Source organism: Hyla sarda, chromosome 4 (genome assembly GCF_029499605.1).
Source record: "Hyla sarda isolate aHylSar1 chromosome 4, aHylSar1.hap1, whole genome shotgun sequence".
Classification (NCBI taxonomy): Eukaryota; Metazoa; Chordata; class Amphibia; order Anura; family Hylidae; genus Hyla; species Hyla sarda.
Genome location: NC_079192.1, coordinates 378,829,631 through 378,856,463, shown reverse-complemented (window position 1 = coordinate 378,856,463; position 26,833 = coordinate 378,829,631). Strand labels below are relative to the sequence as shown.

Below are 26,833 nucleotides of genomic sequence, written 5' to 3'. Positions count from 1 at the left end.
TGTCATTCTGGGGTATTGTGCAAGGGAAGGGCTATACTGAGGTCTGTATTTAACAAAATTATAAATATACACATTATATAGCTCATTCTAATACACAACCATTGTATGAAATTATACAGGTGCACGCTGTTTGGCTGAACTACAAATACAAGCAAAAGAATTTCCACAGCACAGAGCTGTATTGGCCAAATAATAAGCTAAGAACCTCTTTTTCACCATAGCAGTATTTCTAAAATAGATAATATTTCATATATAGCTGTGCTAGCAGTGTACTACTGTCTCTTTGCTCCTCGCTGCTTAAGAGCCATAACATTTTTCCATTCACAGGCTTGTATAGGCTTCCAGAAGGCAGACCATACAAGTGGATTGCAGCAGAGCAGCTAAAGAGACCTCAATCATGCTGCAAGTGATCTGATGATTTAGATGCAATATTCATGACATCTAACGGCATGATGGCTGGGACCCATGTCTATAAAGACCACAGCTCACTTAATAAATCATACATTATGCAGTGCATAAATGTACATGCAGGTGGATCAAGTACCAGGCAGCCAGGGTGTACATTTATCCTCTGCACCCTCTGGGTGTTGAAGGGGTGGTACAGCAAATGGCAACTGGTGTATGATAAAGTGGAAAATTAGCCAAGGTGCAGAGATCTTCCATATCTGTACTGTCTCCCTTTTAAGCTGTGACTTAATGCAGAGCTCCTGTCAGTATGGAAATAAGATAGTTTGTGTGCAGGGAAGGGTTGTATTGCTTATTAGATTCATGATTAAGGAACAAGCAAGTCCATTTTGACATACTGTATTAAGACATTAGGTAAGGCAGCAGTAAGCTTTTCAGCCACAATAGACAGTTTCCATGAGAACAGGCTCATTAGGTAAGGCAGTAGTAAGCCAATTTATGGAAACTGACAATAAGGCAGCCACTTAGTCACAGTAAATAGTGTGTCAGTAGAGGCTCACTGCTGCCTTGAGTCCAATTAGCAGTGATATCAGAACACCCCCTCATAGCACTGGTCTTGGTCCAACCTGATTCCAGACAGCTGCATATGTTTTGATATAAACTTTGTGCATGTTGCTTTTGTCAATTAAAACTATAATAGTTAAACCCCCCCCCATATGCAAGGTCAGAGTTTTGTCAAAAGTTCCAAGTCCATGGCACTTCAGTACCTCATCTCACAAGTTCTGCATCTCCCAGGGAGTGTCAGTCCAGCTGGCAAGCCACACCTCCCTTTATGGCCTACAATATCACAGCCCCATAGGATGACCTGCCAACACAGGTACCCTAGAAGATTATACCTGGTCTGTAACTGTGCCAAGCAGGGGTGTAAGGGCTGATATTGCATTAATCACAGTAAGGGGTTGAGTGACCATTTCACCTTAACTGCAGCTGACACCCACCAATAATGAGTAGATCAGTACTGCTGGCACCGGCTTTGTAAGAAGTAGGCCTAGTTTCCAAGCCTGTAGGTAGTTTCCCTACCTGCTGAAGCATTTTCTGTGGATGGTTGTGCAGTGTTTAACCCAAAGATCTTTCCAGTGATTTGGCTCTTAGAGCACTGCGAGACCCTATGCACTATAACATGTCAAGCTGTACAGCAAAGTGATGCCGATATACAGCCTGACTTGTCCCATTGGCTGACTGCCTAGCCCATTTAAGCAGTCACCATTTTCCCCGAAATGTATACTCTGCAGAAGTGCCCTTGAAGTATCACAGGATTTGATAAACATTTACTGCTTTTATATATTTGTGACTACTACTCCACCTATAGAGCACTCTTCTGCATCCCTGTCTGCAAGTGTAAGGAGATTGGTCCCTACAAGGCTATTGTCCCTTATTGAGAAGTGCACTTAATAAATTTAGCATATTTAATGTAAGACTTGCATATCAGTCAATTGTCCCTGAATTCCAGGTGGAGGTCCAAACTGAGTTTTATACAGCACAAGGTGGTCTACAGTGGTCATTGGTCCAGTGAGTCATTGCCCATTTAGGACCTCTAACACATTAGATATAGGCAGCAGAAGAAACAAAAACATAACTTAGTCAGTCTTAGGTCAACCCCCTCCACTCCCCGTCTAGAGACGGGGAGAGGAGGGGGTTGACCGAAGACTGACTACCTCAAGGGATCTGGCGCTTGGAATAAGTTGTTTTTTGTTTCTTCTGCTGCCTATACCATTATTGGACCAGACGCTGCCTGGGATTGGGGGAATCAAGCTGCAGGATCCCATTCTATGATATGCAATACCAGATGTGCTCTGAGCGCAACACCACAGGGTGAGTGTTAATTTATCTTTCTAACACATTAGAGGCAGACACATTCTAGAGATTGACCTGCCTGCAGTCAGGGACCTTATGGCATTGTTACCTCAATGAATTTTAGTAATAAATTCAGTAACAGATCAGCCCTGCTCCTCCCCCCCAAAGAGGAAAAAAAAAAATAAACACAAGTTCTTAAGAAATCTTTATTTAAGCATTCACACTGGACACTGCGCATTTCTTTTGTCTGCTATACAAGTAGATACCAAGAAGTGACACCATCAAGATGAAGCCAACACTTGCTGCTCCTTGCAGCCAAATCAGGGCAAGATCAGAACCAAGGGAACCTGTAATAGGTGGTTAGACTTTAGGATACCATGCAACCAAGTGTCATTTCAGCTCCTACAAGAATTAATCTCTCAAAGTGCAATTAATGTAATATCCAATGAGTTGGTCTTCTTATGCCAACTTGCAATTTGACCCAAGACATTAAGTTACCATGGATCCCAATATCCACATTAGTTAATCTGTATATCACATTACCTTCCTCTTCATGAAGAACCTTATCTGCTTCCATAGCTTCAGAATAAAACATAACTGGACCATGAGAAGTGACTGTGGTAGGTGCATCCTCTGGTTCCCATGATTTAGCTGCTCTCCCTGCAGGAGAAAGGGAAGTGTTACTCTATAGACACCTTTTAGAAAGATCTCATTTGTGCTTACTGTATGTGAGCTTTACTATTTTTATTTGTTATAGATTCCATATTTTGTGGTTTTTCTCAAAAACAAGTCTGAGTATGTCTTACTAACCCTTCCCCTTAGCACTAATGGGGCAGGGGGCATAGTATAGTGGTTCCCAGACTGACCCAGCACTGTTCTAGTATTACCAGGGCAGCACAGACCGTGTTACCTCTTGGTGCAGTCCTGGTTCAACAGTAGAATCACATCTCCCAGCTCAGCAGCTCCAGGACCTGATCCATCCTGAAGCCGTGTTACTAGGCAATGCCCGCCTGGTGTAGTCACCCCAGAAGAGCCCACCAAGTCCTGACACCGTGGGACAATTTTTTGTGGCTGTCGACCATTTAAATGAGTCTTGTTCTGGGCACATAGGTGATGTAGCGTGAGGATTAGTGGTGTTTGGCAGCATCTGATAAGGGACTGCTACATAGCCTCCAGCAAGAATGTTGGGAGCAGTGTCTTAGTAAGTGGGAGGAGCAGTCTTAGCCTCTGTCTCCCATCACTGATTTTTACCTGCCCACCTACTTTCAGTGGTTGGATGTAGACCATCAGGCAGTGGCCAAGATCATAATTTTAGGAGCACTGCCAGGTGGGCTGTCACAGCACCCTTTGAAGCCATCTATGGTGCAGTCTGAAAACTGGTCTAGTACATAGAAGTCCTGCTGTGATGGCCCACTTTGTAATTCCTAATGGACTGTACATTGCAGTTAGAGGATCTGTCACATCTGCAGTGGGTCAACCTGCTTTATGGTGATTTTTTTTTTTTTTTGAAAAGCACAAAGGGGTCTGAGACTCTTACATTGGTCAGGGCACATTCACACCGTTTTTTTTTACAATACAGTTCCTTATTTTTTGACAAATTCCTCAAAACATGTATACAAATGTTAACCTGTATATGGTTTGAAAAATGTCAGTTGCGTCCATTAGAAAAAGATTTGAAAAACCATATATTGGACCAAAAACCCTTGTAGGGTAAGGGAAACTGACAAAACTGTGCCAAACAATGCATCCATTTTGCATCTTGTACACAGTTCCATACTGTTTTCAAGTTGAAAATGTATACAGGAACTGTATTGTAAAAAACTGAATGCACCCACTGTGTTCCTAATTTGCTCAGTAGTATAAAAACAGTGAGTGGATAGAGCAAGGGTGCATTCACGCCACGTTTTTGCAATACAGTTTCTGTATCAGGTTTGATGAAACAGATTCCTCAAAACTGGACTAAACTGTCAAAACATGTGTACAAATTTTAAACTATACAGTTAAAAACTGTATATGGTTTAAAAAATATATTTGTTTTTAACTTTCCACTCCATTATGAATAAAGTTTGATTGAAATTCTGGAAAAAAAAATAAAAAATAACTGCAAAGTCAAAAACTGGATGGAACCGTATGCACACAATTCCCATTGAAATTTTTTAAAATAAAATTCTAACACATTTAATACAGTTTTTCACCTGGCCCAAAAACTGTGGTAGGCTATGTTTTGGGTACAGGAAAAAACTGACAAGACCTTACAGGATGCAAGACAGACAACCTGATGCATCTTTTGGCATACGATTTTCAATGGAGAGTCAATGCATATGATTTTCACATAGAAGACATATGGGAACTATTACAAAAACATGGTGTGAATGCACTCCAAGCACATTCAAGAAACAGATACTATTCAGAAAAAAGTTGCACTTTTAGTAGTAAACAATGTGGATAGAATCTCATAAGGTTAGACACCTGTTGAATTGAGAAACACTATACAGCAATACATACTTTTCCTTGGGGCGCAGTTCACAGAACATGACTCCGCGGCAGATGGGACACATACAGAAGCGCTGCAGTGGAAGTACACCTGTAGGGTAACAAGACAAGTCATTGAACACCAGGTTGAAGACATTAAACCAGAAGTTGTTGTACAGAGTGCTCATTTTGGAACAAATGCTGTTGTATAGAAGATCAAGCACCAAGTATGTTAAATAGCAAGTCTGCAGTAAAGCACCAAGTTGCACTAATGCTGCAATAGGCAAGGCTAAAGGTTGCTGGACTCTTACCACCCCATTTCCCTCCTTAATGTGGATCTCAAAATTCTGGCAAAAGGTCCTGGCGAACAGGCTTAGGGGAGGGGGGGCACATTTCCTCTGTAGTTCATCCTGATCAGACTGGGTCATGATGTTAAAGGGGTTCTCCACTGCTGCCTTCCGGAGCTCCGCTTGCAGTGTCCAGAAGTTTATTACTCCGAACGCTGTGTGCAGGCTTCCATGTTTGAGGCTGCCCCCTTGTGATGTCACACCCCCTCAACGAAAGTCTATGGGAAGGGGGTGTGACAGCGGTTGCACCCCCTTCCCATAGACTTTTGTTGAGGGGGCATGACGTTACGAGGGGGTGGCCTCGAACACGGAAGCCCGCACGCAGCGTTCAAAGTAATAAACTTCCGGACACTGCAAGCAGAGCTCCGGAAGGCAGCAGTGGAGAACCCCTTTAACGTGAAAGGACTATAGCTTAAACATTTCTGCAGTGGAGGAGGATGGATCCCCTGGTTATGTGGTCAGCCTTGATGTCTATAAAAGACCTTTGATTCTGTTGAGTGGCACTACATTTGGTGCCTGATGCGAGTCTTCCGCTTCAGACCCGTTTTTCGGAAATTGGTTCGGTTGCTGTATGACTTCCCTAGGGCCCATGTACGCACTAATTTGGAGGAGATCCCCGGGTTGTTCCAGTTGGGCAGAGGCACTAGGCAGGGGTGCCCCCTATCGCTTTTGTTTGCTTTAGCTGTTGAGCACCTGGCACCAGCAGTTTGCCCCTCTACTTCTATTAAGGGGATCGCTAAGGGTTCCCTGACCGAGAAGATTTCTTTATAGGCAGACAATACCTTAGTGTACTTAGCTGATGTTGGGGCCTCCTTGGACGCTCTATTTTGTCTGTTGGAGAGGTCTCGGGTTTGCAGGTTAATTGGGCTAAATCATCCATAATGTCCTTGTCCCAAGTGGGGGTGGGTTCTGCCTTCTGTCCTTCCTAATGGATTACAAGCAGTGTCCCGCTTCAAATACTTGGCAGAGGAGGTGTCTAACTATTCTGAGTTTATGGCCCTTAATTAGGATCCCCTACTAACTACACTTGTTTACAGGCGTGGAACTCCTTGCCTGGCAGGGTTAATCTTTTTAAGATGCTCTCCAAGTTCTTGTACCTCTTTCACTCCTCCCAGGGTTTTTTGTCAAGCTTAACTGAGCTCTGGAGATTCTTCTACTGGCAGAATAAACCTCCAAGGTTGGGACAGGCTCTGCTCCAGGTGCCTATGTCAATATGCACAATTTTCTAGCTTTGCAGCTGGTGTATGCGGCCTGGTGGATAGACCTGGACCTTTCAAATACCTTCATGGCCTCTTATGAGACACTGACTAACACGTTATACAGGTATGTTCCTTCTCTTTGCCGGCACCTATTAAGACAGTGGCTGTGGTTTGGTCGGTAGCTACTGGACGTTTCACTCAGCTGGTTGTTTCTCCGAGAGCACCCCTGTCTGGTAATCCACATTTGGACCACCTATGGGAGTTGGAGGCAGCCGGCTTTTGGAGCTCCCAGGGAATCAGATTTGCCATGCACCTGTTTGGAGAGGACTGTCTTCCCTTCCTTTGCTGAGGTTAGAGCGCATTTTAATGTCCCTCAGGATGCCCACTTCAGGTATCTTCAGTTGCGACATGCGGTCTCTGCAGTTTTGGTCCCTGGAGATTACCCCTATGTTTCATGAGCTAGAATTGCTACTGGGGACCACTGACCTGGCGAAGCCTCTCACTCAGAGTTATGCCTTACTGCAGTTGGTGGGTCTGGATCCATTTGCTATGGCGGAGTTGAAGTGGGTGGAGGATATTCCTAGTCTGAGGATATGTGGAAGGAGGGTGTCAAAATGTATTCTACAGTAGTTAGTGCCCAGGATATGCTTATTCAATCCAGGTTTATTCTCAGTTTGTATTATACTCCAGTTAGACTACATTGGATGGGGGTCTCTGGGTTGGATATCTGTTTTAGGTGTGGGAGTGAGGGGCACCTTACATGCGGTTTGGACTTTCCTCTGTTGCGCCCTTGGAGGGATGTTGCGACGTTCTTGTCAGATCACTTAACATACCTCAGGTGTTAAAACAAAGTGGAATTCTCAGTTGTTAATGGGTTGGAAACAGGGTCTTATAAGCGTGTTTTGATGTTTCCTTTTGTGCCTGTAAAGTTAGTGATGGCATGGAAGGATGAGTCCTACCCCCTCTGGCCCAGTGGATTGCCCTAGTTAATTAATATGTCCCCTCTGTACCATGCCCTATATGTTAGTAGGAAGTGTGAAGAAATTTGACAAGGTCTGGGCTGGTTGTTGCTAAATGTCTACTGATCCTCCAGTTCAGGGAGCCTCTCAGTCATAGTGACTAGGGGGAACCGGGGAGCTCCTAGGGTATGCTTGGATGTTTGTGAGCATGGTAGTGTCTGTGTACTAAAATAAATGTTTAACCTGTTAAGGGTGTAGGGCATATGCCCTGCATCCTGAGTACTTAAGGACGTGGGGCGTATGGATATGCCCGTGGGAATTCTGGTCCCTGCCGCTAGCTGGTTTGGGACTGGACCAGGATGCCTGCTGAGATCATTTGGCGATTGGAGAAAATTTGCATGTCAATTCAGACACCGATTTTCTCCTATTCTGGGCTAGTCTGTTCTCTGGTGACCCGATCACCCGGAAAAAAGGGCTGATCGGAGTGGTCAGTGACAGCCCTGATCATCCTGAGGGATAGGAGCAAGGTTGCAGCACTGCAATCTCCTATACCCTGCCATTAGTCAGAAATTAGTTCTGACCAATGGCAGTGCACTACAGGGGGTTGCCATGGAAAACCCCCACTCTGCCCACCCCTGGATGTCCGGCAGAACAGGGGCGGGGAAGAAGATGGCGGCCTTACCTGTGCAGACGATGCTGTGGGGACCGCTGATCATAGGTGGAGACAGCGGAGATAAGTGGTGCAGATAGGGAAGTGATGGTGGGAGGGAAAGAAAGGTAGCAGTAAAGCTATATTTACTGCTGCCCTTCTAGTGTTTGCCAAACTGCAACTCCCAGCATGTCCAGACAGCCATAGGCTGTGGGCATGCTGGGAGTTGTAGTTTTGCAACATCTGGAGGGTCACAGTTTGGAGACCACCATTACAGTGGTGCCCAAATGGTAGCCCTCCAGATGTTGCCAAACTACAACTCAGAATGCCTAGACTGCCCAGGCATGCTGGGAGTTCTGTAACATCTGTCCCTTCAGATTTTGCAATTTTTATGAAAATTTTGAAGATTGCCCTCTAATTTTTTCAAACACAACAAATATGTCAATTTTATGATGTCAACATAAAGTAGACATTGTATTTGTGAATCAATATATAATTTGGAATATCAAAATTTCCTTACAAGCAGAGAGTTTAAAAGTTCGAAAAAATTTTTATGACATTGGGGATTTTTCACCAAGAAAGGAAGTAACCATGAAAATTTACCACAAACAAAGTAGAATATGTCACGAAAAAAAAAAAATCTTTGAATCAGAATAATCAGTAAAAGCATCCGAGTTATTAGTGCATAAAGTGACAGTGGTCAGATTTGCGAAAAAAGGGCTTCGTCCTTAAGGTGAAAATGAGCTGGGCCCTTAAGGGGTTAAAAACAAAAAAAAACACAAGTCTAAAGGTTACATAGAAGCTTACCAATCCATTAAGAGCAGTCTGGGTGCTAGAATCCACAAAGGTGAAGGTGCTTACAATGAAGCGCTTGTAGTGTGTTGGGAAAGGCACGGCCTGTGTGGAAGGGCCAACAGGAACCAGCTGGGTAAGATAGTTGTCTCCTTCAAAAGGGCAGCTGAAACGTGAACACAATATATAGTTATACCTTGGCTACCATGAACAAGACATTCTATAAGTCAGTCCTCACCTGTTTAATAAGATGGGCCATTGGGGAGCATCAGTAGGCACAGGAGAATTGGTGGCCCAACAGTTGTTTAAGACCAGGATTATGCTGGGGTCAGTCCTCTGCAGAATCCGAACTTCAACATCTACAGGATCCCTTAATATTCTCTCAATAGGATAATCTTGATCTGCATAGTATGTGGTATACTGCCCATCTGTAAGACATGGACATCAGTTTCTGTAACACTAATACGACTATGGAAGAGCTTTATAAAGTAGCGGCTACTACAGCTGCAAACTACTGATATCTGCAGATTGGAAGGAAACTACAGCTCAGAATCTGTATAAACATAAGCACTTCTAAAAGCTGCCCTGTGGATTTTAAAGTGCTTTTTCTGCATTTTACATTTTTTGTACCCCTTTAACAGTTCAGTTTTGCTTCCATAGCTGGAATAGGTCAGTCCCTCTGTTAACATGAATTGTTCTGATGAGGCTGAAGATAGTGAGCCAAGGTACTGACAATATCAGGATTACCTCCTACATTTAAGCTTCATTTATCACCAATCCAGTCTGCAACAAGATTGACCCTAACCCAAATTTCTGCTCTTAAGCATTTATAAAGTTTGCAAGGACAAGTTGTACAAGGGCATTGCTAAGTTTACACTGGATCTTTTTATTAGTCCTCTGGATAAACCAGAGACCTGTGTCATGTCCCAGTTTGCCACAAGAGTAAGTGGAGTCTTACTCCTCCCAATCATTCTATTTAAAAAATCTTAATCCTTTCAATAATTATCAGCTGCTGAAGTAGAGTTGTTTTCTGTCTGGCAACAGTGCTCTCTGCTGACATCTCTGCTTGTCTCTGGAACTACACAGTAGTAGAGGTTTGCTATGGGGATTTGCTTCTAAACTGGGCTTTTCCTGAGATGTGTCAGAGAGGACTTAGACAAAAGAACTCAACTTCAGCAGCTCATAGGTACTGAAAGGATTAAGATTTAATAGAAGTAATTTATAAATCTTTAACTTTCTAGAGCCAGTTGATATGTAAAAAAAAATTAAAAAAAGTTTCCTGGATAACCCATGGCCCCTGATGTGAGATCCTTACTGTAGTCTGGACATTAAGCTAGGCCATATTTTTTTACCTTTACATCTTTACAAACATCCTAAATCACTACATTCTCAACAGCATCTGCTTCAGATTTTATCACAGATTCTTATGCTGAATCCTACAATGTATCAAAGCTGTACAGAATTTGTACTTTTGATCAACCAGTTCAAACCAAGTTACCTTGGGCTATTTTCATCTCCAGGAGCAGAGGTCCAGATGTAGATACAGGGAGAGGTGGAGGAAGGGTCAGAACTTCTACTTGCAGAGGGGTAATACCAGAATTGGAGTAGCTGCAGCGTACAGTCACCCTGCATTAAGATGAGCATGTTAGTAATCTGACCAGTGCTAGTAGTGTCGCCATCACTCTGGAATTCTCCCCTTACCTTATTGTACTGTCTCTAGTGATGGATCCCATTGGCCAAGTCCTTATATTTTTGGTTGCCTCAAATGTGTGTTCGTACACTATAGACATGCCAGCCACCTGTGAAGCCAGACCAGTCAGACAACCTTACTAAATTAAGTCTGCAAGACCAAGTTAGATTGCAGTGTGCATACAATTCATTGCAGACAGAGCAAAGCTGGTAGAAGCCTGAGGCCATGTTCACATTTCTATGCATTACAATCTGGCAGTGATTTCTGAGCAGAGTCCTGATGAATTCAATGGGATTCTGCTGATGTGCACACGGTGCAATTTCTGCCCCAGATGTTTCTGGCACAGAAATTCCATTTTTTCCTGTCCACACAAAGAACGAACATGTTCTATGGGACAGAGCATTCCTGTGCAGTCCCAGCAGTGTCCAGAGTGTTTGCATGGACATTCTCTCTGAACATTGCAGCATGTGAACAGAGCCTTAGACTCAAATGCAGGCTCATCTTGCAGACATTTATGGATTGTTTTCAGTTACCTGTTGGGGACTCCCACAGGACAGCGGGATCTGGTACCCAATGAATGATGCAGTTGTTGCTACCCTCAGGTTGGGGCAGGAGTTGGAATCTACATCCACTACACGTACAGAGTCCAGGAGTAGGGATGGTACAGCCAGGTCTTTTGAGATGGCAACCACCATGGTGTTCTCAGCAGAGCAATAGGCAGTCACTATGTACAGGGAAGACAAATTGTTAAGGCATCTACTCATTACTACCCCTCTACGAGTGTTCAATACCATGATCACCGGTGGCTTGTACCCAGATAACCAAGTTCTGTGCACTACTGAGCAAGTTTATGCAGAAGTATCACCAGCTTTAGGACCCAAGGATGGATAATTCTTCAGAGGTGACATTAATAAAGTTATATGTATTCCAACAGCTGAGTAGTGAACACTGGCCTTACTTTCTAGAAGCAGTGTGCAGCTTGTTCCTTGTTCTAGTATACTGTTCTACCTGCAGGCCACATAAGGTGCACCGTAGCCGTGGTTGTCATGCGTCACTCTGCTACACTAGTTCCAGTAGCTTTATAGAAGCCTTACATTTCTTTCCATAGAAGCAGCGCAGGGTGACATCCTGAGAGAAGCAGCATCCAAGGCCTTCACAGATCTCTCTGGATACAGAGTCATTGGCACACTGCAGACGGTCAGCTTGCTGAACTGAAGCGCACTCACTCGCACTAGGAGCATCCATAGCTATAGAAGATGTAGAAAACAGTATTACATTATTGATTCAACAGCAAGGTCCTAGTAGCCTGCATTTACTATTATGTTTCATCTTAGCCAGTCACAAAATGCATGTAGGTTTTACTTTACAGGAGACTTTCAGATGTACTGCAACCTGTCCCATTGCAATGGGGTGGGGTCTACGTTCTAAAGAAAGCAACACCTCCAGACATTTACAGCACCTGTGGGACACCATGAAGGGGTCTTAGCACATAGGGGTAAGGTGACCTTAAAGGGATAGTCTGCCAAACAACTTGTCCCCCATCTACAAGGAACTAACCCTATCCAGTGGACATGGGAGTTATTTTTTGTTGGACTAACCCCTTTAAGACTTTTGGTTGGTAAAATATATTTTGCTCTTTTCTGGGCTTATTTAGGTCTCAAGTGACTACTGATGCCAACATATTAGTAGCAGGGAAACCTGTCTGAAGCACAAAGCACCAAGTTTTCTGTCGAGTAGGGAAAAAAATAAAAAAAACACGAATGACGTAGTCATCTGACTTATCTGTAAGGATTACCTGGGAGAGCAGGAAGAATAGGGCACATCAGATCCTTCTTGTGATATTGGGGTTTTCCAGTATGTAGAATTTCTTCTAGAGTGACAGTCACCATGTAATTTCCATTCTGCAAACACAAGTTTATTTTTAAAATGGCAGAACCCCGATTCACCACAAGTAGTTTTGTGTATGGAGTTAGTGTCACACCATCTCATGCAACTGTGTCCTGCCATTACACTATGAAGGAACAAGGAAGGGTTTATGTTGTGGTACCGGCACCTTCCTAAACAGATGTAGATATGTGAATATTAAGTTACCAATAGCAACCAGAGTTTAACAGTAATGTCAAGTTCTGATTAGTTGCTATAGGCAACCAAGTTTATCTTTATTATGTATTAGGGATCGACCGATTATTGGTTTCGCCGATATTCATGATTTTGTACGTTATCAGCAATTACCTTGATGATGATGCCCCGCCAGAGACCACCGCTGCCCCATTGCCTCCCCCATCCACGGTTTTATAATTACCTGTTCCCGTGGGTCCACACTACTTCTGGCTCCTGCAACGCAATGATGAGTGATGTCCTCAACGCGATGTCACCATCAGTGGGCACAGTTACAGCTCAGAACGCTGCCGGAGCCAGAAGTAGCGTGGGCCCCGGGCACAGGTAATTATAAAATCGGAGATGGGGGGGGGGGGGGGGGGGGCGCAATGGGGCAGCAGTATTGGTTTGACTAAGGACAGGCAGGGGGGGGGAGAGAAGTGGGCGGCGGCAGCAGTCACTGGCCCCGCAAAAGCCGCTGCAGTTCATTGATTTAAAGCGCCCGCTTTAAATCAATGATCTGCAGCCGCTTCGGGGCCGGGGGAGAGACAAAGCTGTTAACTTATACCGATATTCTGGTTATCGGCTATCGGTCTGAAAGGCCACAGATCAGTCGAGAAAAAAAAAAAAAAAAAAAGTCGATCCCTATTATGTATTCTCTGGTAGCTCACTGATAATTCTGTAGGATTGATGATCACAATGGTCAGAATCCTAAATAAATGCTCTACTTGTTTGAGAGATGCCCATGTCCCTTTGTCATGTCAGTGTAGTGGAGGGAAAAGCACTGAAGTTACATGGACATCTCCCAATACACACTGTCTTAGAGCTTTCATTTATGATTCCATCAGTCATGATCAATCCTATGGCATTACCAGTAAGTGCTCAGAGAAAACACTTCTAGAGGAGTGCGGATTATTCTTTGTATATGTGACCCATCCCATCGGTGGCTGCTGGATCCTAAATGTGCACACAGGTGTTGAGCTCTTAGCCTTTTCCTTCACTAAGCATCACCTTGGGTAATGGCAGCAGGTAGTGCCATTTGTCTGGCTTTTTTCTTTTGTATATTCCTAATTTTAAAGTGCTATACAACATCCAAAGGGCCTTATGTGGTGAGGGTTTGATTAAGGGCAGGTATTACCCTAGGGGCAGTTGGCATTAACCTTTGTATTCATGATGCCAGGGCATGGTTCTCTACACCAGAGGTATGGCTGCTGGTTCCTAGGTTAGGGGCAGGGCAACTAATCACTCCAATGCAAAGTTACAGAACAATGGCAGCTTTACTGAGGTAGACAGATGGAATAGCCTTTACAGCTCAGTTAGGCCAAAGGAGATGACCAGTGACGAGATTTTAGGGCTTGCTGGGACTTGCAGACCCAAGCTGACTTTAGCAGAGTTAACTGGGACTGACTAGACTTCACCCCTGTGATAGATTACCAGGCTTTGACATTTACCTGTGGGGCACTTGGTAGGTGGAAGCGTGGCTAGGCTTTGGGTCTCTTCAGGACACCAGACACTCAGGTCTTGACTGTTCTGTACTCCGATAAGACTGGAATTCAAGAGAGGTAGCTAACTCCTTCCTTAGTTTATATAGGTGGAGGACTGGGGGGTCCTATAGGTTATCACCAAATTATCTGGACACACATCTTAAAACAGGACTAAGATGTATTTAGATGAATATACATTAACCATTTGTAGGAACAATCACAGAGTCCTGAGGAGTGTGGAGCCAGAGGACTAGGACTGAATCCACCTGAAAAGGACCATAGATTGTACTTAAGGGTCATTTCTGTACTGGGCCACCACTTCCATATACTTCACTAGCCATAGTTAACGCTACCATCATATTGCAAAGATGTACCTGAGTGAATAGCACAGTGACCAAGTTAAGGTACTGTACAATATTAAGATTTGTGAACAAGTGATGCTTAGGGAATGCCTTAGCAGGGGTGACTGATCCTACTCAAATGTTGCTCCCCAATGATCAGGGAGTCCAGTCTGTCAGATTCTAGATCCCATCATGACTTACCTCCTTGCGCACATAGCAGCCATCAAAGGAAGAACCAATCACCACTGAGCTGTCAGATCTCTGTCCAATCCAGGTTCCACAAGAGGAGTCATTGTGAAGGTAGTGAGACTTTCCATCCTTGTCTACAAGTAGTCAGATATCTTACAGTTATTGACCCCAAGGATGACATTCACAGCTACAGACTACAATATTAAGTGTTCAGGCCTTACAGATCCCCTTGTGACCCATGACCCCCTAACATTTGCTGCAGGATTTTATACATACTAGTGTTTATAGCAGTAAACACTAGTATCTATAAAAACCTGGAACCAAAATTCAACATTAAAGGAGTAGGTTTATTTAGTAACATTTTCCTAGACAAATGAGCCCCTGCGATCTCCTGCACAGTGTGCTGACTCCATATTAGAAGAGCTGGGTTGACCACAGCACAAAGTCAGCTGACATGCCGCCTCCATAGCATTCGTGTATCTGATTCTCCCATAGAGATACATGGAGGAAGGCATGTTCACAACTGCTTTGTGCCATGGTCTGGACAACAGTCATTCATGGGAGAGCCAGGGCACTGAGGGATTTGGATGGGTGGTCCCAGTGTGTTTTTTTAACTGGACTACTGCTTTAACTTTAAATACCACTGTCATTTAGCAGAGTCTCCAGCAGATGGCATTAAAGTTTCCATGTTTATTCCGATTGCAAGCACACCACCTAGTGGCCATCGTACAACTGGTGTATGTTTATAAGCTGGCAGTGATGACCAACCGGTGGCAAAGTCTACAACTCATAGTATGCCGAGTTAGTGATACAACAGCTGGAGAGCATTGTTCTAAGGGAGTAGTCTGATTTGCTGTAACTTTCCGCAGCATGCCTGTTTATTTGCATTGGGCCATTAGGAATCCACACATTACAGGAAAAAAAAAAAAAAAAAAAAAAAAAAAAAAAAAAAGTCTAAGGATAGAGCCAGACTGCAATATATGTTGTGGTAGGGGTAATTCAGTCAGGGTATTGCTTCAGTATATCAGGGGTTAAGGTTAACCCTATAGTTTGACGCCAGGCTGAGGGCTAGTATGCTGAGATAATTCTCCGGCCTATCGCCGCCCTTCCCAGTAACGATAGGTGCATATGAACAATGACTGAGGTCCACAAGATAGTTAAACTTTACTTAAAGGCTTGCGATACATCCAATGAACAGTAACAGTCTCTATACACTTCAGTGACTGGCAGTTGTTGTGGACCTTGACTTGTTTTATATGTCTCTAGATTTAGGGTTAATTGCGAAGATCTGTCCGGATTTAGGGGATTGATACGGTATGGTGATCTTGGAGTGCTTAGGGATTGCTACACTCATGGTTTGGTAACAATCAGCCGTTGCCACAAGGCTCAGGCCTAAACTCACTGACGACAACAGCACAGATCCTTCTCATGAGTGTAAATGAAAAAAAAAATTCTCACTTAAGTGCAGTTTCTTCCCCAAATTTACCATTTTTACAAAGGGTTATGGGAGAGAATGCCCCCAAAATTTGTAACCCCATCTCTTCTGATTATGGAAATACCCCATGTTAGGACGTAAAATGCTCTGCAGGCGAAATACAATGCTCAGAAGAGAAGGAGCGCCATTGAGCTTTTGGAAAGAATTCGTTTGGAATGGTAGTCAGGGACCATGTGTGTTTACAAAGCCCCCTGTGGTGCCAGAACAGTGGACCCCACATGTGACCCAATTTTGGAAACTACACCCCTCACAGAATTTAATAAGGGGTGCAGTGAGTATTTACACCCCACTGGTGTTTGACAGATCTTTGGAACAGTGGACAGTGCAAATGAAAAATAAAATTCTCTCATTTTCACAGCCCACTGTTCCAAAAATCTGTCAAACACGTGGGGCGTAAATGCTCACTGTACCCCTAATTACATTACACGAGGGGTGTAGTCTCCAAAATGGGGTCACATGTGGGGGGGGGGGTCCATTGTTCTGGCACTATGGGGGCTTTGTAAACTCATGTGGCCTTCAATTCCAGACACATTTCCTCTTCAAAATCCCAATGGCGCTCCTTCTCTTCTAAGCATTGTAGTGCGCACGCTGAGCACTTTACATCCACATATGGGATATGTTCTTACTCAGAGGAAATGGGGTTACAAATTTTGGAGGCTTTCCCATTTTGCCTTGTGAAAATTAAAAATTTAGGGTAACACCAGCATTTTAGTGAAAACATTTTTCCCTCATTTTCCCATCCAAATTTAATGAAAATTCATCAAACACCTGTGGGGTGTTCAGGCTTACTATACCCCTTGTTACGTTCCATGGGGGGTGTAGTTTCCAAAATGGGGTCACATGTGTATTTATGTTTTTGCGTTTAAGTCAGAACCACTGTAAAATCAGCCACCCCTGTGCAAATCACCAATTTAGGCCTCAAATGTACATAGTGCGCTCTCACGCCTGAGCCTTGTTGTGCATCCGCATAGAGTCTTACGCCCACATATGGGGCATTTCCGTACTCAGGAGAAATTGCGTTACTGATTTTGGGGGGCTTTTTTTCCTTTTAACGCTTGTGAAAATAAGTATGGGGCAACACCAGCATGTTAGTGTAAACATTTTTTTTTTTTTTTTCCACACTAACAGGCTGGTGTAACCCCCAACTTTTCCTTTTCATAAGGGGTAAAAGGAGAAAAAGATCCCCAAAATTTGTAGTGCAATTTCTCGCGGTTACGGAAATACAACAGGGCTCTGAAGTGAGAGCGCCATGCGCATTTGAGGACTAAATTAGGTATTGCATAGGGGTGGACATTGGGAAGCACTGGCGTAGAATACCCCTAACAGGGTGCCTCCAGCTGTTGCTTAACTCCTAGCAACAGCTGGAGGCTCCGTTTTGGAAACACTGCTGTACAGTAAGTTTTTCATTTTTATTGGGGGGACAGTGTAAGGGGGTGTATGTTGTGTTTTACTCTTTATTATGTGTTCGTGTAGTGTTTTTAGGGTACATTCGCACTGGCGTGTTACGGCGAGTTTCTTGATATCAGCAGGCACTCAGTGCAAATGCCCGGGGGTCATTAGTACTAATGACCCCCGGGCATTTGCACGGAGTACCTGCTGATAGATATCAGCAGTCACCCCGGTCCAGTCCCTGCGCGGCGGGGACCGAAATTCCCACAGGCGTATGGATATGCCCTTCATCCAACAGGTTAAGCAAAAAAAAAAAAAGAAAAAAACATAGTTTACCTAATCACAAGACGCGCAGGTCCTGTTACGCTCCGTACAGGTAATTAACCACTTATATACATTTGTACAATTATCTTTATATAAATTCTGAGTAAACTAAGATAACTTATCTAGATGAGAGGTGACAAGGGGTGGACTAAATAAGGACCCAGACATCCTAGGGACCTATATACAGTTACCATATAGGATGCGGTACCGGGACACCACAATGTCACTACTTGATTTTAGTTATAGAGCATCACTGTCAGGATGGCTGGTGGCAAGATACAGTTAGGCAGTGGGATTGCACACTTGTCTAAGACTAGCACCAAAACTTGTGATCAATGGACTTTCCTCAGTGTCAGATGAATTTTGGCACTAGATTTAAAGGGGTACTCAAACCCCAAGACATCATCTCCCCAATCCAGATAGGGGGATAAGATGTCTGATCGCAGGGGTCCCCCACTATCTCGCATGCAAGCAAGATAGTGGGGGTCCCCAGTGGCAGGACCCCCACAATCAGACCTCTTATCCCCTATCCTTTGGATAGGGTGATAAGATGTCTTAGGGCTGGAGTACCCCTTTAAGCAGTGGGATTAAACTTTGTGGCTGAGTTCACACTACAGAATTTCCAAATGAAATTCAGTTTTGAAGTTCTAGTGCAGCAGAGTCCCATTGCTGGCAGTGGGATTCTGCTGCACACTGCAGAGTTTGAGGCGGAATGGCCTCCTGAAAAGAAAAAAAAAAAAAAAAAAAAAAAAAAAAAAAAAAAACTAAAAAGCTACTCCACTACCCCAGCATTGGAAAAATTTCATTCTGAATGCTTGAGTGGTCATGACATCATGGCCACACCCCTCAATGCAAGTCTATGGGAGGAGACATTACAATGCTCAGGGTGTGTGGGGTGAGGGTAGTGGTGCTGCCAAGATCACGGGGGGGGGGGGGGGGGGTACCCCTGCAATCAGACATCTTATCCCATAAAAAAAATTTGGGCAGGGGATAGTATGTTTAGGGGCAGAATTCCCCTGAACAGCCTTTACTAAACAGGAGATCACCTTTAGGATCTAGTCACACACAGGATTTCAAGCTGTGATCAGTCAGTTTACATTGAAATCTGCAGCAGAAAATCCTGCACATGTGAATAGACCTTAAACTTGTGGTACACATTTTAGAGGGATTGCTACCAGACAAGGCCCTTTTAGGGTCACCTGTGAGATTCAATTGTAATTTAAGAGGCATTGCTGGTAGGACATGCACCACACTGCTTTATGCCAGGATAGATGAGTAAAGACTTTAGCTACATGTCTGATAAACCAATGTCAGGAGACACCACTGACACTATAGCTATTCAGCTGCCACAAAGTCACTATAGCCCAATCATCACAGGTGGAGATCACAAGTCTAGGACATTAAGTCATATTTTATAATATTTCCTTACAGAGGGTTTTAGGCTTCACTTGCTAATATATTGTAGCACTCACCAATGATGGTCAAAGCAAAGGCTGCATCCTCCAGCAAAGAAGGGAGAGAAAACTCCATCACTTCAGATCCACAATGCAGATGGGAAGGATCATCCCAGTAGTCCTGTACTGCACACACTACAGATCCCAGCCAACAGGTCCAAAGGACCAGTGCAGCCCCCAAACCTGCTCCAAAGAATCCCATCTTGTCAGCAACCCCCTATACCTCAGTCTGCTATAGCCTGGAGCTTTATACCTTGTGAATGATACCAGAGCCGCTCTGTGATAGGACGGGAGATGTCAGGTGTGAGGTGTATCATTAAGGGTCACTAGTGAATTCTATCATCAATCAGCGTGGAGTGGCTTAACCCCTTCTTAGCCTAACTATACAGGGGGATATTTATCAAAACCTGTGTTGGGGAAGAGTGACACAGTTTCCCATAGCAACCAATCATATTGCTTCTTTCATTTACAAAAAGGCCTCTTAAAAATGAAAGAAGCAATCTGATTGGTTGCTATGGGCAACTGCACCACTTTTTCCCCTACACAGGTTTTGATAAATCTCCGCCACAGTCCATTAGGGTAGGTTCATACTATACTAAGGGTAGGTCATATCCATCAGCATCCCACTGAATATAGGATGTCAACGTATACTGTTAATGGGAGCAGAGGGCCGCATTCACTTCTAGGACCTATGCACCCTTTTAAGGGTGCAATACTCCCCGCCATGGGACTGTTTAAAATAGCGCATACCGAACGGAGTCACTAGAGTGATTCTGTTCAGCTATAGAAGCGAATGGGGTCCGCTGCTCAAATTAACAGTATACATTGGCGTCCTGTTTTCGGCAGTATGCCGACAGATACGATTAACGGTGGCAGAAATGTAGTTTGTTTGTACCCTTAACAGGAGCAGCCAACCCCATTCACTTCAATGGCCAAAAAGAGTCACTTAGGGGGACATGTATTAATGTTGGTGTAGGTAGACGTCTTTTTTAGATCACTTTGGTTGGTCTAAATGTGTTGCACCAAATTTACCATACTTGTGCAAGGCACATGATAAATTTTGTGCAAAGTTCTAAATTTACACACAGTTCTATTTGTACACCTGATCTACACCTCACAGGAAAAGTGGATGTAGGGATTTTGCTCTATTGCTTTGAGGTCAAATTCCATTGATATTTTTTGTCCAACAGAAAAAACGCCCGAAAAACTGTCCCAGCTTTTTCCTGCGTTTTGTCAGTTTTTCTTGCATTTTTTTCTAGCGTTTTTGCTGGTGTTTGGAAACAAAAAACTGTACTAAACTTTTTGTTGTTTTTTTTCTACCAAATTTAGATACATGAATGCGGTTGTGTTTTTTATAATTTAATTTTCAGGCTTAGTAGTGAATGGCGTCTTGTAGACAGAATCTATTACTAGGTCGGGGCTTAGCGTTTGCCCCCAAAACAGCTAGCGCTAACCTCCAATTATTACCCCAATACCCACCGCCACAGGGGTGCCGGGAAGAGCCACCAACAGGCCTGGAGCATCAAAAATGGTGCTCCTGGGCCTAGGCGGTAACAGGCTGGCGTTATTTAGGCTGGGTAGGCCAGTACCAATGGTCCTCGCCCACCCTGGTAACATCAGGCTGTTGCTGCTTGGTTGGCATCTGGCTGATAATGAAAAAATTAGGGAACCACACACGTTTTTTTTATTTATAAAAAAAAAAAAAAAAAAAGCAGCAACAGCCTGACGTTACCAGGGTGGGCGAGGACCATTTTTACTGGCCCTCCCCAGCCTAAATAACTCCAGCCTGTTACCGCATAGGCCCAAAAGCGCCATTTTTGATGCTCCGGGCCTGTTGGTACCGGCTCTTCCCGGCACCCCTGTGGCGGTGGGCACCGGGGTAATAATTGGGGGTTAGCGCTAGCTGATTTTGGGGCTAAAGCTAAGCCTCGGCTTAGTAATGGATTCCGTCTATAAGACGGCATCCACTACTAACCCTGAAAATTCAATTATAAAAAATAACACGGACACAATGAAAAAAAAACTTTATTTAAAAAAAATCACTCCCCCACAGCCCTTGTTAATCATTTTGCTGAAATGTAAAAAAAAATGCTGGTCATCGTCGCAGTCCACCGAATCTGACGTAGTTCTCCGCATTCACGCATCTTAAATGAGAAGAAAAGAAAAGCAAGAAATATGGGTTAGTACATTTTTTGTGCTCTCCCCTGGGAAGAGCGCACATAATGCAGCATGTTCATAAATAGCACCGACAAGAACTCCCAGTAGCCAGCCACCGGGCACACCTCCGACCCATCCGAGGCCAACCTCACCACTCTGCCCCTACCCGCCTGGTCCGTCTTGGAACGGCGCAGCAGGCATTCCAAAACCCCATCCACAATCCGGACGTCCGCGAAAAGAAGTCCCCCCAAACGAGATTTACTGGGAGCCACCAGCTCCGAAATCCGAAACGCCCCAAAAAACGCCAACCTAAATAAAAAAAGCCAACCTAAATAAAATGAACTGATAACGGGAAGTACCCACCCCATCCAAACTCCGCCCCAATTCTACAAACAACGAAAAAGATACCGGCTTTCTGGTATCCTAGTGAACGACCCCTTTCCCGAAACCCTTAACAGCCTGCCAAACCAGAAAGCATTTCGTAGCTTCCGGAAGCCCCTTTGCTTTAAACCAAAAGGCAAGGGCCGACAGCCGTCGACCCAGCCCAGAAGGGGAGACCCCTTCGCAAAATGCCCTTCCCACATAAAAAGAACAGCCGCCTCCCACTCCGAATCGGCCCTCCCCAGGCCCAAACGCTCAACCAACGCTTCCCAATCCACCCACCAGCGATGGTACGCCGCCCAGGTATCCCCACTCATGGACCGGCTACACCAGATTCCACATCCAGTCAGGACAGGGGACCGATCCCTCCGCAGCCTCCGCCAACAACTCTTGAAAACGCCCCCACTGAAAACGAGAGAGAGCATCAGCGACATCATTAGCAGCCCCAGGAACATGCAAAGCAACAAAGTGGGAATCCAGCTCAAGCCCCTTCAAAACTAGCCTACGCAGCAGACTAACCACAGGCGGCGAATTCGCCACCTGTCCGTTAATGGCTTGGACCACCCCCATATTGTCGCAGTGGAGACACACCTTTCTACCTTTCCACGAATCGCCCCAAATCTCCACTAAAACAACAATGGGAAATAGTAGGGATCGACCGATATCGTTTTTTTAGGGCTGATACCGATAATCGGTGGAGGTTAGGGCCGATAGCCGACAACATATACCGATATTCCGGTATAAGTTATCGGCTATTTATCCCCCCGCGACACCGCTGCAGATCATTGATTTAAAGCGGGCGCTTTAAATCAATGCAGTGCAGTGGCTTTTGCGGTGCCATAGGCCGCCGCCGCCACCACCCGCTTCTCTCCCCCTACCTGTCAGGGTGGTCCGGGCCATCCATCCTTCCTGTAGTGTCTGGGGGCGTTCCGGGTGAACCGGTCCGGGCTGTCCTTCTTCTCCGGCGGTCATCTTCTCCACTCCGGGCAGGCTCCGGCCTAGTACGCTGCATAGACGCCCGTGCGCAGCGACGCACCTGACGTCACGGCGTAGCGGCGTCTATGCAGTTACTAGGCCGGAGCCTGCCCGGAGTGGAGAAGATGACCGCCGGAGAAGAAGGACATCCCGGACCGGTTCACCCGGAACGCCCCCGGACACTACAGGAACGATGGATGGCCCGGACCACCCCCATTATGTTTTTTTTTTTTATTGACTCGGAGGGTGGGGGAGGGGCCCGACCGGTATAGCGGTATGGGCAAAAATCCATACCGGTATACCGTCCAGCACTACGATGGGGGGTGCGACGCGGTGCGGTGGGTCGGGGGGCGGTCGCGGTGCGGCGGGTCGCGGGGGCGATCGCGGTGTGGTGGGGGCGGGGCATTATCGGCTTATCGGCAAGGTAATTGCCGATACCGACAATGCCCAAAATAGTGATTATCGGCCATACCGATAATCGGTCGATCCCTAGGAAATAGCTCCAACAGTGCCAAGTTCCTCGTCATCCCGGCCGTCCTCCAAGCCTCAGGCCAGGAACCCACACACCATTCACCCCCCAAGTAAGCTCTGAACCCGCAACTACCCGCAGCGTCCGTAAAGAGATCCAGGTCCCCATTAGAAACCGGCTTGTTCATGATGAGCGACCGGCCGTTGTACCGGCTTAAAAAGTCGCTCCAAACCCCCAAATCCTCCCACAAGTCCGCGGAAAGACGAATGAAAGCCACTGCCAAGCGGCGGCAGAACACCCTCCCCATAGGCATGATCCTACAGGCAAAATTCAACCTCCCCAAGAGCACCTGGATCTCCCGCAACTTCAGCTTCCTAGCCCGACGCCCATGTTCCACCACCAGTTTCAACTCCCCGAGCTTGTCTGAGGCAACCAGCATTCCATAGCCACAGTATCTATAGCTATCCCTAAAAACGTAACAACTTAACTGTCTTTACTGTCTTATCGGGGCCAGCGGAACTGTCTTATCGGGGGCCAGCGGAACCCCAAACCAGGCCGCCACCCGCTCCATGGCTTGTAGCAAGAAAGCACAAACCAAGGACCCCGCTGGACCGACAAACAAGAAGTCATCCAGGTAATGCAGAACAGAATTAACCCGGGACTCCTGCTTAACTACCCACTCCAAAAACAAACTAAAGTGCTCAAAATAGGAGCATGAAACCGAACACCCCATGGGGAGGCAAAGGTCAACAAAATACTCCCCCTCCAAGCAGCAACTCAACAGGTGGAAACTATCCGGATGTACCGGAAGAAGGCGTCTTTGCCAGCAATGCCCCCGCACCGTATCGCCTCACCCATACCAGGGCGGCATCAAAAGACGTGTACGACACAGCACAAAGTGCCGGATCAATCCCGTCATTCACCGACTCACCCGCCGGGTGGGAGAGATGATGAATGAGGCGAAACTTATTGGGTTCCTTCTTAGGTACCAGCCCCAACGGGGAAACCCGCAAGTCAGGCAACGGCGGGGAACCAAATGGCCCGCCATGCGGCCTAACCGCACCTCCTTGAACAATTTTTCCTCAACCAACCTTGGTCGGAGCCGAGAGGAAAACAAATTTCGCACCGCCCCTACCGAAACACCCGCAACACTAGGAACGGTAACGGTCGTGTAAAGGCGCCATCCTTTCCACTGCCACCGGCGTCGCCCCTCTTAAAGTCAGCATTGACGGCTTTCCCGCCTCCCTTTTTGAAACATCGTGACAGGCTATGTGCCTCGCCACACTCGGAACACTCGTGCCGAAATCGGCACTCCGTCCCGAATTTACAATTCCCCTCATTAAATTGCCAGCATACCCCTTTTGCACCCCCCCGGACCTAGCTGGGCCTGGCGCCCCGCCCCCTTCCCGAACTGCTGACCCGCCCGCGGGGCGGCCATCAGCCTCATCCACAAACCTATATCCTTGTGGTCCCATCGCAAAGAGGGGCGTACCGCCATCCTCTGCTGAAATTGTTCATCATAACGTAGCCAGGCGGTCCCGCCATTGGTACGATATGCCTCCCCTATTGCATCCATGTAGCAGAAAAGGCCAGAACAGTGTTCCAGTGCCTTTTCCTCCACTACACTGGCCAGGATAGCGAATGCCTGCAGCCAGTTAGAAAAAGAGCGCGGAATCAAACGATACCGCCTCCTCTTACCCTCATCCAACCTAACCTTATCTAAATTAAACTGCACTATACTGTTATATTGTAACGAGACCCTTTGCAGAACATTACACTGTACCGTATACTGCAAGGGCACCGTATACCCCGCAGAGCACTGCAGCACAAAGCAAAATTTATATTTGAAACAATTCTTTGCAGAGCAGTGCACCACACTGTATACAGCAAACGTTATATTGAGCATTGCACCACACTGTATACAGCAAACGTTATATTGAGCATTGCACTATACTTTAGATTAACGATAGCAGACAAGCTGACAGGACCGCCTACCGAGCGGCCATGCAGAGAACTGGGCAGCTGCCGCAACCTGTCCCAAGGGCATAGACAATTGTAGCTGTGCGGGTGGTCAACATGCCTCCATGAGGCAGCTAGCGGGCTGCGCGAGATGCTGAGGCCGCGCCACCCCCAGCACCGATTTAACTCACCTGCTTGCCGCTCCTGGACTCCACTACTGCTGCGGGCAGAGCCAGCCAGAACCATACCTGCCCTATATTACCTTATAATCAGAGTGAGACACAGCATCCCCAGATAAGACAGCCAGCGGAGCTGCCAGGTATGCCGCGCCTGCACCCCCCAAGCCAGACTCATGATCAGCGAGGCCTCGGCACCGTGAGCAGCAGCTCTGAAGATTTTGCAGATTTGTTGTGGAAATATTAAGTTGTCACCTTGCCTTCATATTGTGCGATATGGCGTAGATTCATTTGTTGTCGACTGACCACGCAGATGTGGGGTTTTTTGTTGATGGCACATGGAGGTGTCATATCTTCTGTAGGCTGAATCACCTTGTAACCTAATGCTGACTGTATGTATGGGCGTGGCTCTGTACTATGGGAGTGTATGGGCGTGGCTCTGTACTATGGGAGTGGCTATTGAAAACCCTCCTTTTGTTGTCTACATAAATAAACTGAACACTGAGCTCCTCCAGGGATTTCTTGCTATGCTGGAGGAGAAATCAGTTGTTGGACCACTGACTCTGTCTGTCTGTGTTTTTTCAACTATTGCAAATTCGCTATCACTGAGCCCAAATTATTACAAGTCTGGATTTTCTACAACAGATTCAAACCCAGATGCAGGAAGCAGAGATTCCACAAACGACACGTGCTCCGCCCCTGTAGGAGAGGGGGAAGTTATATACACACGCCCCCACCTGTTCCCAATAAGCCCCACCTGGAAATGCAAGGAGCGATCAATAGCTTCCGCCCCTCGCACAAATACAGCCTTGCAGGCTTTACCCTGAAAATCGGCCGTTACAAAATCCCATTATAGTCTATGGGATTTTTACATTATCTGTTTTAACCCGTCATAACCCGTTATTAATAACAGCCATTATTTTGTGATGGGAGAAAGTAATGGGATATATAGTGCACGCACTATTTCTTTCCTTCTTTCTCCGGTCACAAAACAGTGAATCAGTGTTCGGACCGTGTGCACTATTTTTCGGTTGATTCAAAAGCCGGTCTGCTGCTAATGCCATCTGGCCATTGAAATGAATAGCATCCACTGTCCCGTGTTGCTGTATACATCAGCATCCTGTTTTCGGTGGAATGCCAACTGATAGTCTAACGAGATGTGGTGTCCCAGCACCAATAGCTGCCCTGTGGCTTTGGAGTGTCTCGGGCAGCTAGGTAGCGTACGGTGTTGGACCCACTCAAAGGACTTACTGTAAGATTAATTATGTTCATACTTTATTGCACAAATAATATATTTTTCTAAATTAATTATCTTACTGTTATATGTAGATGTATTTTCTATGTTACTGTAACTTTAATTGAGAGCAGTGAACCCCATGTGACCCTGCCTGCCAATGAGAACCCCTAAAGTCTCCCCTGTATAGTGTAGGGGGGGGGGGGGGGGGGAAGGAGTTTTTCAGGTTAGTGAAGTCTGAGCTACAGTGTGGTTCAGGTGTGTTGTGCCGTGTGGTTTGAGGAGAGACCTGCTTCAGATCTAATCTCTCAACTGGTCCTCCTGCAAGGATTACTGGCAAGG

General features: G+C 45.7%; 1 protein-coding gene across 6 annotated transcripts in view; it reads right to left on the bottom strand.

Moving 5' to 3' along the window:
• Nucleotides 1-2,459: 2,459 nt before the first annotated feature.
• The window catches only part of LOC130267322 (zona pellucida sperm-binding protein 4-like), a 62,710-nt gene continuing 38,336 nt past the window's right edge, over nucleotides 2,460-26,833 (bottom strand). For 5 of the 6 annotated variants that reach the window (XM_056516887.1, XM_056516890.1, XM_056516888.1 and 2 more), the window contains 11 exons: nucleotides 14,491-14,612; nucleotides 12,163-12,268; nucleotides 11,462-11,614; nucleotides 10,901-11,091; nucleotides 10,379-10,476; nucleotides 10,176-10,303; nucleotides 8,916-9,105; nucleotides 8,693-8,843; nucleotides 4,765-4,843; nucleotides 2,803-2,919; nucleotides 2,460-2,606 (listed from right to left, as the gene is read on the bottom strand). In XM_056516887.1, the coding sequence (XP_056372862.1) occupies nucleotides 2,470-2,606; nucleotides 2,803-2,919; nucleotides 4,765-4,843; nucleotides 8,693-8,843; nucleotides 8,916-9,105; nucleotides 10,176-10,303; nucleotides 10,379-10,476; nucleotides 10,901-11,091; nucleotides 11,462-11,614; nucleotides 12,163-12,268; nucleotides 14,491-14,612 (1,472 nt within the window). In that variant the 3' untranslated portion in view covers nucleotides 2,460-2,469. Of the gene's footprint in view, nucleotides 2,607-2,802; nucleotides 2,920-4,764; nucleotides 4,844-8,692; nucleotides 8,844-8,915; nucleotides 9,106-10,175; nucleotides 10,304-10,378; nucleotides 10,477-10,900; nucleotides 11,092-11,461; nucleotides 11,615-12,162; nucleotides 12,269-14,490; nucleotides 14,613-19,158; nucleotides 19,274-26,833 lie in introns of those variants that run through there. The other variant, XM_056516886.1, reaches the window with a different exon arrangement.